The sequence below is a fragment of the Sparus aurata genome, chromosome 18, assembly GCF_900880675.1.
Source record: "Sparus aurata chromosome 18, fSpaAur1.1, whole genome shotgun sequence".
NCBI lineage: Eukaryota > Metazoa > Chordata > Actinopteri > Spariformes > Sparidae > Sparus > Sparus aurata.
Window position 1 is genome coordinate 27816830 of NC_044204.1, and position 15535 is coordinate 27832364.

The window sequence follows — 15535 nt, forward strand, 5'->3', positions numbered from 1 at the left end:
AACTACTGCCATGACTAATACAATCTTTAAATAAAGACTACTACTACTCTTTTCTAACACAATTCCCACATCAATGATGCCTCAACATTACATTTACTTTTCTCTGTATCTCATGTCGTGTGCTAATGAAATGATTTGTTCCTGCAGGTGCTGAGAGTCATCTGGAAGGTGAAACCAGTTTAAGGTTTACAGACAAGACAAACGCTGAAATGAACCAGTCACAGGTTAGGGAACTATCACTGGATCAGAATACTAAATCATCTTCTGTCACTTCTTCGTCTTCTTCATGTTATTTTCAGGGTTGTCTTCTTCTTTGTCTTTATCTGTGGTTCACTGGCAATCTACAAACCAACTTTTTTGGGATTTTGCATATTGCCATCTGCTACATGTGTAGATGCTGCACTTGTTCAGTCAATGAAGGCAATTTAACTCAATGTTATCTGCTTTATTTATCAGCTTTATGATTCAAGTCTTATATTATCTGTGCTTTTCTGTGTAACCCAGATTATGTGAGAGTTCTCAAATGTACTGCAGTTGTTTCCAAACAGTCTGGACTAGAACAAACATGTTTCCTGTTTGTTCTAGTCCAAGTCTGATCAGACACCAGAGCCTGGGGACTTGATTGATATCTTCTGACTTGGCTTTCAGCATTGGGCTGTGTATGTTGGTGATGGCTTAGTTGTTTACTTGGAACCACCCTGTGAGTCAGGCAAAGATAAAACTGAAAAGGCTGCAAATCAAGGATAAGAATACAATTAAGATATGAGACAAAACTCTTCTTTGTAGTCAAAGTTGGGTGAACAAACATGGTGTACTGGAAAAGAGATGTGACATATCTTCAAGTTCTAATCTAATATACCAGAGCCTGTAAAAAATCAAAATCAAAATATATGAATATCTTTAGTGTAGGCCTTCAGTGCATCATCCTCTGAGCACCACAGGGTGGAGCCTCTAACACACAAGCTTCAACAAGAAGACTACACTCAGGCCTGTGGTGAATCAAAATGTGTCCGCTGGCTGAACTGTCCATAAGAAGTGATGGATAATTCATAAAAAGGTGAGTAAACCCTGTTTGATGTGAAGAAGCTGGTTAAACTGACTTTATGTGCGTCTGCTCCCCACTTGAGCCCTGCTGCACTGTCCTTCTGAACTGACCGCATCAAGCAGTCCTCCTACATCACAGTCATTGTTCAACTCAGGACTTGTGGCTGCAGCCGGCCATGAAGAAGACATGGTAGAAGTTGTTGTGTCAGCTTCAATGATTCGAAGTGACTCATTGTCACGATGAGGATCAACACACAAATGAAAACTCTTCAAACCTTTTTGACATTATAATCTACATTTTACATCATAATAGAAAAGGGTCGTACAAAAAATGTCTAATTATGAGGGATATGTGTGGATACATTTTAATGGAGCTTTGAATGTCAAGACTGCTCATCAGATTCCTGCCTGCAAACTAAAAGATGTTACATTTTCCTCTGCAGGTGCGTAAAGCAGGAGAAGCAGCCATGGTCGCAGGTGTGGTGGCAGTGGTGGGAGAGCGCAAAAAAGAAGACAACAGTGACAGTGATTGAAGTCCAGGGTCTTCAGGGGCTCGATCAACAGATCACCAACAAAGCCTAATAACTATTTATCACGATCACTCATGATCAGTTGAGGTGATCTTTTCTATTGATAAAAACAAAAGTGGCTTACTGGAAGATTATTATAAACACATACATTAAATAAACCTCTTGAATGAAATCTAAACGTCTCTTTCTGGAGTTTAAAATGTTTTGTCTTCCTCTGACATTTAAATATTTGCAATTGTTTTTAATAAAGAATAATTTGTGTGATACTAAATGAGACTTTCTGTCTGCGACACAGCGTCCCCTCACACTTCGTGATCCCTCATTAAGGTTTCAGTGTCTGATTTCTTTATTTATGGTTTCAACTGTTCGCTTATTTTCCTTGACCACTTTTGTTTGTTTTAATTTCAAATCACTTTTAATTAGAATGAGCATACTGTACTATATTAATGTTATTGTGTGGAGACACATTGAACTCTTGTTTTTATCTTGTCCAACTCTATTGTTATTGTGTGTAACAATAATAAAGTAATCTATTATTGTCGTCTTATGTTGCAGCTCAAATTGTGAGTCACATGGTGGAGCTGTGAATCAAGCACAGTAATGATCATTTTGGAATCTGGATATCTCTTAAAGAGGACGGACACAAGATTCAGCTTCTGTTCCAGTCAGAATGGTGAACAGTTAAACAGTAACTTCACCAGTTCTTCACATTAAAGTGTGTTTACAGGTTTTGGGGAGAATTACTTCATATGTGAAAAAAGAAGTATAAAGCCTTTCATGGCTCCAGAGGAAGCTGCATGTAATCTGATAAATAGCCTCCAGTGATGTCACTCAGTGGAAGTGATTTCCTGCTCCACCTAATAAACAATCAGCTTACTGGCACGCAGCTGAAGTTTGGTGGTGGACTTCTTGGAGGTGTCTCAGACATTGGACATTATTATTAAAGGTAAGAAAACAGACAAACAAACAAACTGTAGTGTAACCGAGGACTGTTGTGATTTATAGTTAAAAGAACCTGCAGCATTTGTACTACTTTGTTTATTTGCTAAAATCTTAAATCTGGGTCTGTCGGGATCAACTTTAATCTTGAAATGTCAAGTTTATTCTGGACTTTATTCACCTCCTCTCATTATATTTTTCTCAGCCCTGGTCCTGACACCTCAAGATGCTTTAGAGAGGTTCAGAGTAAACATGTTGAGTCTGTGGATTTAGTGTGTCCATTATTTTGTTCAAGAGAAGTTATTGCAAATCTAAACTGAAACTAAGGTGAGCTGTAATAAGTGTCGTAAACTAAAGTTAAATAAAAACGACACCTTCTCAGAAAAATGTAAAACTAAACATTGAGACAGTCATTTTAAAGGTTTTTGTACCTACAAGTGTATCAAGGTAAAAAAAAAAAAAAAAAAAAAAATTAAAACTTTTCTTTACACTAAGTGTTCCTAATAAAGTGGCTACTGAGTGTATTGATGGGGACTGAACTGACTAGAAGAGCTGTTATGTCACACAACATCTGGTTATAATGGATAATAGAAAATATGTCTGATTATTGCTTTTACATTTATTTTTATTCACCTATTAATATAAAACTATGTTATAATTTTGTGAGTAACACAAAGGAACTACAGCTAAGAGTTGCAAAATGATAAATAAATCGACCGTGTAACTTGTTCCATGAGTAAACCAGTCAGCATTTGTCCTTTTTTATATTTCTTTATTTGTTTTATTAAAAGGGTAATGATTATTATTGTAATATACAACCAAACAAAAAGGGATGAGTGAGTTTATAATTTACTATATCCTTTGTTTTACGCATTGAGGGGCTATCTTGCACCGTAGTTGAATCACTTTCCTGGTGTCTTCATTCATCTTTTCTTTCATTCCTCTGATTCTCAGGTTACATCTCCGTTTATATCTGTCTTGCTCACTTGCTTTTTCCTTTATTTCAGCATTTACTGCCCTCAGGTGCTCCACTTCTTTTTCCAGCATCGAGACTCTTGTCCTGCAATCTTTGACCTCCGCCGCATTAAAGTTAGATGCTCTGGTCAAGCTAGCTATCATCGCACAATTCTGTTTTAGCTGCACGCCAAATTCTTCAAACCTTTGTTCTTGTGTGTCAAATCTCGCCACCAGTGTGTTAATTGCTGCAAGTATTGTGGAGTTTGAAACTTCGTCTTCATTTGGTTTTGATATTTTCCGAGTATGAGCTCCTTTGGACGGAGTAGAAGGACAGGACTCACTGTCTTCCTCTATCAACCGTTTGTCCCCGCTGTTGTCGGTGTCCATCAAATCCTGTGAGGCATACTCGTGGTCCCTCCTTTGTCCGTTATTTTGTTCAAGAAATGTTATCATAAATCTAAACTGAAACTAAGATGAGCTGACCAAATGAGCAGTAACAAATGTCGTCATTTAAAGTTAAATAAAAATGACAATTCATGTTGACACAAAGAAATCAAAGTTGTCTCTGACACTGACACTTTATACAGTGAAAAAAGTATTTAGTCAGCCACCAATTGTGCAAGTTCTCCCACTTAAAAAGATGAGAAAGGCCTGTAATTTTAATCATGGGTACACTTCAACTATGAGAGACAGAATGGGGGGAAAGAATCAAGGAAATCACATTGTAGGATTTTTAATGAATTAATTGGTAAATTCCTCGGTAAAATAAGTATTTGATCACCTACAAACAAGCAAGATTTCTGGCTCTCACAGACCTGTAACTTCTTTAAGAGGCTCCTCTGTCCTCCACTCGTTACCTGTATTAATGGCACCTGTTTGAACTCGTTATCAGTATAAAAGACACCTGTCCACAACCTCAAACAGTCACACTCCAAACTCCACTATGGCCAAGACCAAAGAGCTGTCAAAGGACACCAGGAACAAAATTGTAGACCTGCACCAGGCTGGGAAGACTGAATCTGCAATAGGTAAGCAGCTTGGTGTGAAGAAATCAACTGTGGGAGCAATTAATAGAAAATGGAAGACATACAAGACCCCTGATAATACCCTCGATCTGGGGCTCCACACAAGATCTCACCCCGTGGGGTCAAAATGATCACAAGAACAGTGAGCAAAAATCCCAGAACCACATGGGGGGACCTAGTGAATGACCTGCAGAGAGCTGGGACCAAAGTAACAAAGGCTACCATCAGTAACACACTACGCCGCCAGGGACTCAAATCCTGCAGTGCCAGATGTGTCCCCCTGCTTAAGCCAGTACATGTCCAGGCCCGTCTGAAGTTTGCTAGAGAGCATTTGGATGATCCAAAAGAGGATTGGGAGAATGTCATATGGTCAGATGAAACCAAAATAGAACTTTTTGGTAAAAACTCAACTTGTCGTGTTTGGAGGAGAAAGAATGCTGAGTTGCATCCAAAGAACACCATACCTACTGTGAAGCATGGGGGTGGAAACATCATGCTTTGGGGCTGTTTTTCTGCAAAGGGAACAGGACGACTGATCCGTGTAAAGGAAAGAATGAAAGGGGCCATGTATCGTGAGATTTTGAGCGAAAACCTCCTTCCATCAGCAAGGGCATTGAAGATGAAACGTGGCTGGGTCTTTCAGCATGACAATGATCCTAAACACACCGCCCGGGCAACGAGGAGTGGCTTCGTAAGAAGCATTTCAAGGTCCTGGAGTGGCCTAGCCAGTCTCCAGATCTCAACCCCATAGAAAATCTTTGGAGGGAGTTGAAAGTCCTTGTTGCCCAACGACAGTCCCAAAACATCACTGCTCTAGAGGAGATCTGCACGGAGGAATGGGCCAAAATAGCAGCAACAGTGTGTGAAAACCTTGTGAAGACTTACAGAAAACGTTTGACCTCTGTCATTGCCAACAAAGGGTATAAAACAAAGTATTGAGATGAACTTTTGTTGTTGACCAAATGCTTATTTTCCACCATAATTTGCAAATAAATTCTTTAAAAATCAGACAATGTGATTTTCTGGATTTTTTTTTTTTTTTTTTTTTTTTTTCCCATTTAGTCTCTCATAGTTGAGGTATACCTATGATTAAAGGCCTCTCTCATCTCTTTGTGGGAGAACTTGCACAATTGGTGGCTGACAAAATCCTTTTTTTTTTTTTTCTTTTTTTTTTTTTTTTCCCTCACTGTATGTAGCCTTTACAGAGACACACTAAAACTACTATAAACTAAATGTATAAAAACTAACAAGTTCTGGAAACTTCCTTAAACTAAGATAAGTAACACCTGTTAAAGAGTTTAGATAAAACACTGAACACTATAATACTCATGAAGGGAGGATTTAATGCAGGACTGTTGCATTAAACTACATTAGTTTCAACTAAATGTACCTAATAAAGTGGTTACTGAGTGTATTCATGGGGACTGAATTGACTAGAAAAGCTGTTATATCACACAACATCTGGTTATAACGGATAATAGAAAATATGTCTGTTACATTTAGTTTCATTCACCCATTCATATAATTGTGTTATTTTGTGAGTAACACAAAGTAAAACGTATTTAAAACCCCTCCAGGGATCTAAAAGTATCTGTGTACAGAGTGATTAGATAACACGATGCTATAGAGGCTATTTTACACAGATATGAATACAGGTGTGCCTTTGACACAACACGTTTGAAAACCACTGCCCTGACTGATAAAAGCTTTAAATAAAGACTACTACTACTGTTTTCTAACACAATTCCCACATCAATGATGCCTCAACATTACATTTACTTTTCTCTTTATCTCATGTTGTGTGCTGATGAAATGATTTGTTCCTGCAGGTGCTGAGAGTCATCTGGAAGGTGAAACCAGTTTAAGGTTTACAGACGAAACAAACGCTGAAATGGGCCAGTCAGAGGTTAGGAAACTATCACTGGATCAGAATACTAAATCGTCTTCTGCCACTTCTTCATCTTCTTTGTCTGTTTCTTCTTCTTAGTTTTCATCTTCGTCCGCTTCTTCTTTGTCTCCTTCTCTGTCTTCTTTTACTTCATCTGCTTTGTCTTCTTCTCAGTCTCTTTCATCTTCTTCATCATTTACTTCCACTTTGTTACCTTTATCTTATTTTTCTTCAAATTTGTCTTTGTCATCTTTTTCATCATCTTCGTCATCTTTGTCGTCTTCTTCTCTGTTATCTTTTTGATTCTTCCTTCGTTCATCTGTGTCTTTATTAGTGTTTCATTAGCAGTCTACAAACCAACTTTATAGTTGGATACTTAAAGTGAAACTCTCGCCAAAAAGCAACCGAGGCTTTATTTGTGATTGAATGAGTCAAACCTTCGTGTAAATGCAAAATTTCGATGAAAGAGGCACTTTTAAGAATTACCGTAGTTTCGTTTCCGAACAACCTTATTTTCAATGGAGTGCATGGGGCACTGGCACACTAGCATCAAAATCGCTATTTTTAAAACAATAAGAAGGCTCGACACAACATGAAACTTTGCTCGTAGTATCACCAGGGTCTCTACTCATGAACACGAGCATTGAGAACATTGTTTGTGTACACAGAGTTTACTAAAAAGACGTTTTTTTAACTACTTACCGTAGGAGCTGGATCTCCGGCACGCCGCTGTCATGGCAGACAAAAAGTGTCGATCTCCGAGTGCAACCTAACAGGTAGGAGGTCCACCATTACTCTTCTGCCTGTTAGCTCGCACTCAGGGATCGACACATTTTGTCTGCCATGACGGTGACGATATTGTACTGTTCTGCCGTTTTGGTGATCATTAAAAGAAGACTGAACCCGAGTGTAGCCCGCTATTTATCCACTGCCAGAAGAGACTGGAATACGCTACCAGCCAAGAAAAGAGGGTTGCATATATATAATTAAATATATATTCATAATAGACCGGACCTCTGAACACTTTATTTATATTAATTATAATTATTTATTGATAATTATTTACTTATTTATTGTTATACCATTCTTTAAATTACTGTTCTTTGTTGTTCTTATTCTTTCCAGTTGAATGTTTGTCATGTTTATTTTCATGTTTACTTCTATGCACATCGTGTGCGAAAAGAACGTAGTCAAATTCCTCATATGTGTTCACATACTTGGCCAATAAAGCTGAGTCTGATTCTGATTATTTTTCTATTATTATTCATTGAATTTTTTTTCCTCCCCCTGTTTTGCGGCGCCCCCCTTTGGATGACGGCGCCCTTAGTCTTTGCCTCAACCTCCTTCGCCGATACGGCATATACCGGCTATACCTGCTGTTCAGACACCAGAGCCTGGGGACTTGATTGAGATCTCCCAACCTGCCCATACGCACTGGGCTGTGTATGTTGGTGATGGCTACGTTGTTCACGTTGATCACCGGACATCACCACTCTGTGAGTCCTCTGTCTGTACTGTTACTCTCTAATCCTGACCTGTCAGTCTGGAATAATGACAGCCTGTTGGCACTGTGACATATACAGACCAGATTATCAAATTAGAGTATTTGTTTGAACTGATTCATGATTAATAAATCACAAAAAAACATGTTGCAATATTTAACTCATAACCCTGCACAAACTCTGTTTCTCTTTTATTCAAAGCTGGAGTCTCAGTTGCAGCTTACAGCAGCTCGAGGTTTCCCCTGACTGGAAATGCCGTGGTGAGGAAAGAGAAGCTGGAGGGTGTGGCGGGAAACAGCCAATGGAAAATCAACAACACCCGGGACATGACGTCCAACCCTTGCCCTGCTCACATCATTGTAAGGGAGGCGCTCCGTCTGGTGGGCAATGTGATCGAGTACAATGAGATCAGCAACAACTGTGAGCACTTTGTGACCAAGCTGCGCTACGGAAGAGCTCTGTCCCAGGTCAGTGGTCCCATATTTTCTTTTTTTTGGCTGTAGTGAAAAACAGAGAAGAGTAAGCAGTGTTAGACAGGATGAAGCCAGTTGTTTTTGAAAGTGTGATTCTTTGGTTTTTGTTACTCTATATTTCCCAGAGTTGTGAATGGTTTTAAAGGACTTTAGATTGTTCAGAGAACTCTGCTCATCGTCTAACTTCAAGATGTCTGTTGCCCTCCACAGGTGGAATAGGCAGCTGTTGCTACAGTCGTCTGGCCTCTACCGGTCCCTTTAAGAGCTGCAGTAGACTTCGTCAGAAGATGAGAGACAGACTGACAGACATCTTCCTCCACCTCTCCTCCTATCTGAAACGTTCTACTTCTTAATAAAGATGTCAAAATGAATTTTTAAAATTCTTTTTAGATAATTAAAAAAAAAGATTTTGCGAAACGCTCCTTGAATCAAATTTGAATGTCTCTGAAGTCCAAAATGTTCACTGTTACCAATACATGATAAGACAAGAATGTCTTAGACAATGAAAATTAGCTAATTATATATCACAGACATGTCTTGTAACGTCCCACACACTCTCTTTATTGTAAGAGCACCTCCATGAACTCAGTTTCATGATGACTGAACCAATTCAACACTTCTGTACTTGTCTTCTGACATGTCCCCGCTGACTGTTTGACGATTTAGCTGGAGTCTATAAAGTTCTGTCTTCCTCTGACATTAAATTGTTTGCCATTTCTTTGAGTCAAGAATAATTTGAGTCATTCTGGATGGTAGTCTTTCTTTCTTTCTGCACCATTTCACATGGCGCCCATTTCACTGCTTTAAGATTTGCACCTGAACTAGAGTAAATATGGTCAGCATGGTCCTAGAGAGCAAAGTGAAGGTCCTTAAAGATACATATAGCCTCAGTGCTTTTGCTGATATGTGTTCTTTATGAAGATTGAACATTTTGATTTATCGAACAAGTTTTATTTTACTGATCGTTTATCAGATGAATCCAAGTGATTGTTTACTCTGATGTTCTTCTTAATGATATTAAACTCAATTACTCCCACTGCACCCGATTGTTGAAATTTCACAATAAAACACTCTTCGCTCTGCAGGGAGTCTGCTGTGTTTGTTTCTCATGTTTTTTGAGGGGTCTTAAAGGGGTGGGCTTTTATTTTATTTCATTTTTTTTGTTGGCTGTTAATAGTTGTTGTGGCTGGTAACTCCAAATATCATCTCCTATCATGAATGAAATCTGGAAACATTGTAGCCAACTTGAATTTCTTGAATTTTGACTTCATGGTCAAAACCAAGATGTAGATTCAACTTTAATATTGATTAGATAAGCGAATATTGAACATTTCATTAAATAGTAGCATACATTGGCTATGACTGAGAAGCTGAGACTATTATGTATTCAATAAGTCCATTTATATCCATGTGTACTGAAGTTTGTCCTCATAACAACCATTTTAATTGTAGCGCCTCACTTTACTCACATTACCTGAACATGCTGCCAGAGTCAGAGGGGGGTCATGGTATGTATGAAGATGTGTAGCTTAGAAGAATGCATGTTCCAGATTAATTTCAACATAAAAATGTTGAAATGGCCTAAATTGATTTATAGAAACATCACTGGAGTGAGTAGACAGTTTTCGTAAGTTTACTGGACGATCTACAAACCTGAATTTACCTGAATTCCCCCCATTTATTTATATAGGCTACTTACATACCTGAATAATTATTTAAGCTACATGTCTGTGTAAAATGTAGGCGTGTACATTGCGATGTTAGGATGAACTTGAATAACTTGATCTCACAAATGAGGTTATGTGGCTCTTCGGAGACGTCTCTGACATTCAACTTCATCGTTAAAGGTAAGAGAACACACTGATGAAACATTTAAATAAAATGTGATTTTTTTTGTTAGAAGACCCGACAGTATTTGTATGTTTGCTAAAATGTTAAAACTGGTTTATTTTGTACTGTACGGACAGTTAGTTAATGCTTTATGCCTAAGCTGTCAGTTTATTATATTCATTTCACCTTTTAATACTAATGTGAAACTATTTGAGAGAGTTGTTTATTAAGCTTAACTATTTTAAATGTTTACTTTTGATGCTGCTGAATTGTGTTGCCATCCAGATTATTATCTCTTAAATTAAAACTGGAACTAAAACTAAAATGAACAGTGGAAAAAACATCTAAACTAAATTAAAACAAAACCTTTTATGAAAAACTCAAACTAAACTCTAAAAACGCTGCAAACAGCCAGGATCATTCTACAAGTGTTCAGGTTAGTTTTTGGTGCTTTCAAACCAGGTAGGCCTTGTTATGGACTACCTCAGGGTGTTTCTATTGTTTGGTCTTATCGTAAATTAAAAGTGAAACTAAAACGACACCCTTGAACAAAAACTTGTCTTACCTGAAACGTAATTCAAAACAATAGCCTCAAGAAAAACTGAAACGAAACTGAAACGAAACTAATTAAAATAAACAAAGATAGAGTTGTTTTATTTTAGCAATGAGGTGTCGGGTTCATTCATTGTCATTTTGTAACACAAGAAGAAAGAAGTTACAGCCCCTTCATGCCACAACAAGGCCTACAGTATTCACCAAATGTTTGAATTAGAAGCATTTAGAAGCACATTTTTTACATGTATTCTATATGCAGGTTCTCACAGAACAAGTTCATGAAATCATTGTGGATCTGAGCACCTGTGTGGAACAGTTTTGTCAAAATGGAGGTTGTGGGGTAAATTTTGCCAGTGATGTTGTGACGAACACACACAGTGTCGCTGTTGATGATTGATGACTGATTAAGCCACACACACAAACATACTGTGACGATTGGAAATGATTTGCAGGATCCAAACCAGACTGGGATGGGTTTAGGAGGTTTATTTGACACAGAAGTTCAGAATGATGTGCAGGTCTTGAGTCAGCTGGCAGAGGTGGAGTTGCAGGGGAGGCTCAGAGAGCAGAGAGGTTTACTTGAGGTGAAGCACTGGAGAAAGCTGAGGAGTGTGGTGGCTGTCCTGCATCTCTCCCAACAGAGGGAAGTGAAGACACGGGTGAACTGGCTCAGAGAGTTTCAGAGTCTGGTGGAGGCTGGAGGTCGAGGAACTCCAGGTATGAGGGAAGCCACACCCATCCTCCTCAGAGCAGCTCTGACAACACAACAGTACAGAAACCACAAAAACAGCCACATCAAAGATCCCAATCATGACACACACTTTACATTCCATATGTAGCTAACACACAGTGATTACAGTTTAATCTGGACTGAACATGTAAAATTTGCATGTTTAACAAGCACACAAACATATGGGTTGACGTCAAAGTATAAGTTTCTGCCTTGGTTATATTGGTGACATTAATGAAGGTCACAGTGATCTCAAAACTGTTTCATTTTGTGTCATTTTTTTATCAGTATTTAACAGAGGTCTCAATTTACCCTGACCCCATGCACATTTTACACTCATGTTGGGGCAAATTGTGCCATAGGATGATTTCTTTTTTCTAATTGGTAAAAATAACAACTCTCTAAAACAAGTTTGACAAAACAGCAGTCACTACCATTTAGTTATACAACCATGTGTTGTAGAATGGTAAATAAATGAATCACACAACATCCAGGTCAACAGATCATCTACATCAATGATTTGTTCCTGCAGGTGCTGAGATTCATCTTGAAAGTGAAACCAGTTTAAGGTTTACGGAGGAAACCAACTGAAATGGACCAGTCACAGGTTGGGAAACTATCACTGGATCAGAATACTAAATCCTCTTCTGCCACTTCTTCCTCTTCTCCCACATCATCTTTCTTTTCAGTCTTCGTACTCCTTTTTTTCTTCTTCTTCTTTGTCTTTATCTGTAGTTCATTTGCAATCTACAAACCAACTTTACATTGGTATACTGCCATCTGCTGCATGTGTAGCTGCTGCACCTAGCTCAGTCTGCTTTATTTATACCATAACTCTAATTCATGATTCAAGTCTTATATTATCTTTCTCTGTGTAACACAGATTATGTCAGAGTTCTCAAATGTACTGCAGTTGTTTCCAAACAGTCTGTTGCAAAGTCAAACATGTTTCCTGTCTCCTTCTCATCCAAGTCTATTCAGAAACCAAAGCCTGGGGACTTGATTGAGATGCCCAGACGTGGCTATCAGCACTGAGCTGTGTATGTTGGTGATGACGACGTTGTTCATGTGACATTGCCACCAGGCGGTGAGTCCTCTGTCTGTACTGCTACTCTCTAATACTCTCTGATTCATGATTAAAAAATTACTAAAAAACATGTTGCAACATTTAGTTCATAATCCTGCGCAAACTCTGTCTGTTTCTCTCTTTTTACTCAAAGGTGAAGTCTCAGGTGCAGCTTCCAACACCTTGATGTCTCTCCCGACTGAGAAGGCCATGGTGAGGAGAGAGAAGCTGCAGGAGGCGGTGGGAGACAACAAATGGAGAATCAACAACAGCCTGGACAAGAAGAACGAGCCCCCCTCAGCTTCCATCATTGTGGACCAGGCACTCGGGCAGGTGGGCAAGACGACGAAGTACACCGTCATCAGCGAGAACTGTGAGCACTTTGCAAATGAGCTGCGCTATGGAAAACATGAGTCCCAGCAGGTAAGTGGATCAAGTTTTTTTTTTACAAATGACTCTTTTTGTGGCTTTGGAGAAAAACATAGAAGAGTTAGCAGTGTTAGACAGGATGTGATTCTTTGTTTTTTAAAACTCTATATTTACCAGAGTTGTGAATGATTTTAAAGGACTTAAGATTGTCAGGAAAACTCTGCTCATCATCTAACTTAAAGATTTTTGTCGCCCACCAAATGTTCATTGTTGCCTATACATGTTAAGACAAGACTGTCTTAGACAATCAAAATGAGCTAATTATATATCACAGACATGTCTTCTAATGTCCCACACACTCTCTTTATTGTAAGAGCACCTCCATGAACTCAGTTTCATGATGACTGAACCAATTCAACACTTCTGTGCTTGTCTTCTGACATGTCCCCGCTGACATGCACAGAATCTGACAAATCGTTATCATTTTGCAACTACCTAATTAATCAGCTACTGCTAAGACAATAGATACTGAAAATCTGGGGGGTGACAGGGCCATACTTCAAGATTTCTTCTATTACAGCAGTTATTTTTAATTGGACTATACAGCTGTTACAGAATGTATCCAATGTGTTATTGTATATAGAATATAATGTAATTAGTTTGAAAACAGGTTAAAAGTTTTGCATTATCTTTGTATAACCCAGTTTATATCAGAGAGTCTGCCTGGCTCAGATGTACTGCAGTTATTGCCAAACCAAGTCAAACCTAATTTTTTCTGTATGTCCTAATCAAAGTCTGATGAGAAACTGGAGTCCGGGGACTTGATTGAGATCTTCAGGGACCTCTATCAAAATCTAAATATATGAGTATCTTTAGTGTAGGCCTTCAGTGCATCATCCTCTGAGCACCACAGGATGGAGCCTCTAACACACAAGCTTCACCAAGAATCAAACATTTGTGTCTGCTGGCTGAACTGTCCATAAGAAGTGATGGATAATTCATAAAAAGTTGAGGAAACCCTGTTTGATGTGAAAAAGCTGGTTAAACTGACTTCATGTGCATCTGCTCCCCGCTTGAGCCCTGCTGCACTGTCCTTCTGAACTGACCGCATCAAGCAGTCCTCCTACATCACAGTCAGTGTTCAACTCAGGACTTGTGGCTGCAGCCGGCCATGAAGAAGACATGGTAGAAGTTGTCGTGTCAGCTACAATGATTCAAAGTGATTCATTGTCACGATGAGGATCAAATGAAAACTCTTCAAACATTTTTGATATTATGATGTACATGTTACATCATCATAGAAAAGGGTGGTACAAAAAATGTCTAATTATGAGGGATATGTGTGGATACATTTTAATGGAGCTTTGAATGTCAAAACTGCTCATCAGATTCCTGCCTGTAAACTGAAAGTTGTTACATTTTGTCTGCAGGTGCGTAAAGCAGGAGAAGCAGCCATTGTTGCAGGTGGGGCAGCAGTGGTGGGTCTGGGTATGTTGGCACTGGCAGGAGCTCTGTCTGGAGGGAGCAAAAGAGAAAACAAGAACACGCAGTGATTGAAGTCCAGGGTCTTCAGGGGCTTGATTAACAGAGCACCAGCGAAGCCTAATAACTATTTATCATGATCACTCATGATCAGTTGAGGTGGTCTTTTCTATTGATAAAAACAAAAGTGGCTAACTGGAAGATTATTATAAATAGATACATTAAATAAACCTCTTGAATCAAATCTAAACGTCTCTATCTGGAGTTTATAGTGTTTTGTCTTCCTCTGACATTTAAATGTTTGTAATTGTTTTGAATAAAGAATCATTTGTGTGATACTAAACGAGACTTTCTGTCTGTGACACAGCGTCCCCTCACACCTCGTGATCCCTCCGTAAGGTTTCAGTTTTTGATTTCTTCATTTATGGTTTCAACTGTTCACTTATTTTCCTTGACCACGTTTGTTTGTTTTAATTTCAAGTCACTTTTAATTAGAATGAGCATACTGTACTATATTAATGTTACTGTGTGGAGACAGGCCACATCGAACTCTTGTTTTTATCTCGTCCAACTCTATTATTGTGTGTAACAATAACAATTAAGTAAACTATTATTGTCGTCTTATGCCGCAGATCAAATTGTCAGAAGCTGGAATAAGCTAGAAACATTAAACACGTCCTAATAACTGAAGATGATATGGAAATGCTTCCCAAGAATGATGAACCCAAACAGCCACATGGTGGAGCTGTGAATCAAGCACAATAATGATCATTTTGGAATCTGGATATCTCTTAAAGAGGACGGACACAAGATTCAGCTTCTGTTCCAGTCAGAGTGATGAACAGTTAAACAGCAACTTCACCAATTCTTCACATTGAAGTGTGTTTGCAGGTTTTGGGGAGAACAACTACATATGTGAAAAAAGAAGTATAAAGCCTTTTGTGGCTCCAGAGGAAGCTGCATGTAATCTGATGAATAGCTTCCAGTGAAGTCACTCAGTGGCTAAATTGCGTTGTGGGTAATGTAGGTGCAGGTTTCAAAAAGGAAGAAGAATATGTGGAATAAAAAAGGCTGATAGTTCTGGTCCTGCTGCATTGATTCTGATCATTTGATTTAAACTGACCACAATTAGTTTAACAGTGTTA

The 15535-nt window shown here is 38.6% G+C and overlaps 1 protein-coding gene, 1 long non-coding RNA gene and 1 pseudogene across 2 annotated transcripts; all 3 read left to right on the forward strand.

Moving 5' to 3' along the window:
• Window positions 1-35: 35 nt before the first annotated feature.
• On the forward strand, window positions 36-1896 carry LOC115569142 (uncharacterized). Its single transcript, XR_003981498.1, has 2 exons — window positions 36-224; window positions 1488-1896. It is a non-coding gene; the product is annotated as an uncharacterized LOC115569142 (long non-coding RNA).
• Window positions 1897-2399: 503 nt separating this feature from the next.
• On the forward strand, window positions 2400-9440 carry LOC115569140 (phospholipase A and acyltransferase 3-like). Its single transcript, XM_030397082.1, has 5 exons — window positions 2400-2520; window positions 6325-6401; window positions 7711-7879; window positions 8087-8352; window positions 8569-9440. Exons 2-5 carry the CDS (start codon window positions 6387-6389, stop codon window positions 8575-8577), a joined length of 459 nt encoding a protein of 152 aa, XP_030252942.1. The 5' UTR covers window positions 2400-2520; window positions 6325-6386; the 3' UTR covers window positions 8578-9440.
• Window positions 9441-12059: 2619 nt separating this feature from the next.
• Window positions 12060-14634, forward strand: LOC115569133 (phospholipase A and acyltransferase 3-like; annotated as a pseudogene).
• The last annotated feature ends 901 nt before the right edge of the window (window positions 14635-15535 follow it).

Coding starts and splice junctions, on each gene's coding strand:
- LOC115569140 (XM_030397082.1), top strand. Junction 7,880..8,086: donor TCACCGGACATCACCACTCT/GTGAGTCCTCTG, acceptor TTTTATTCAAAG/CTGGAGTCTCAGTTGCAGCT.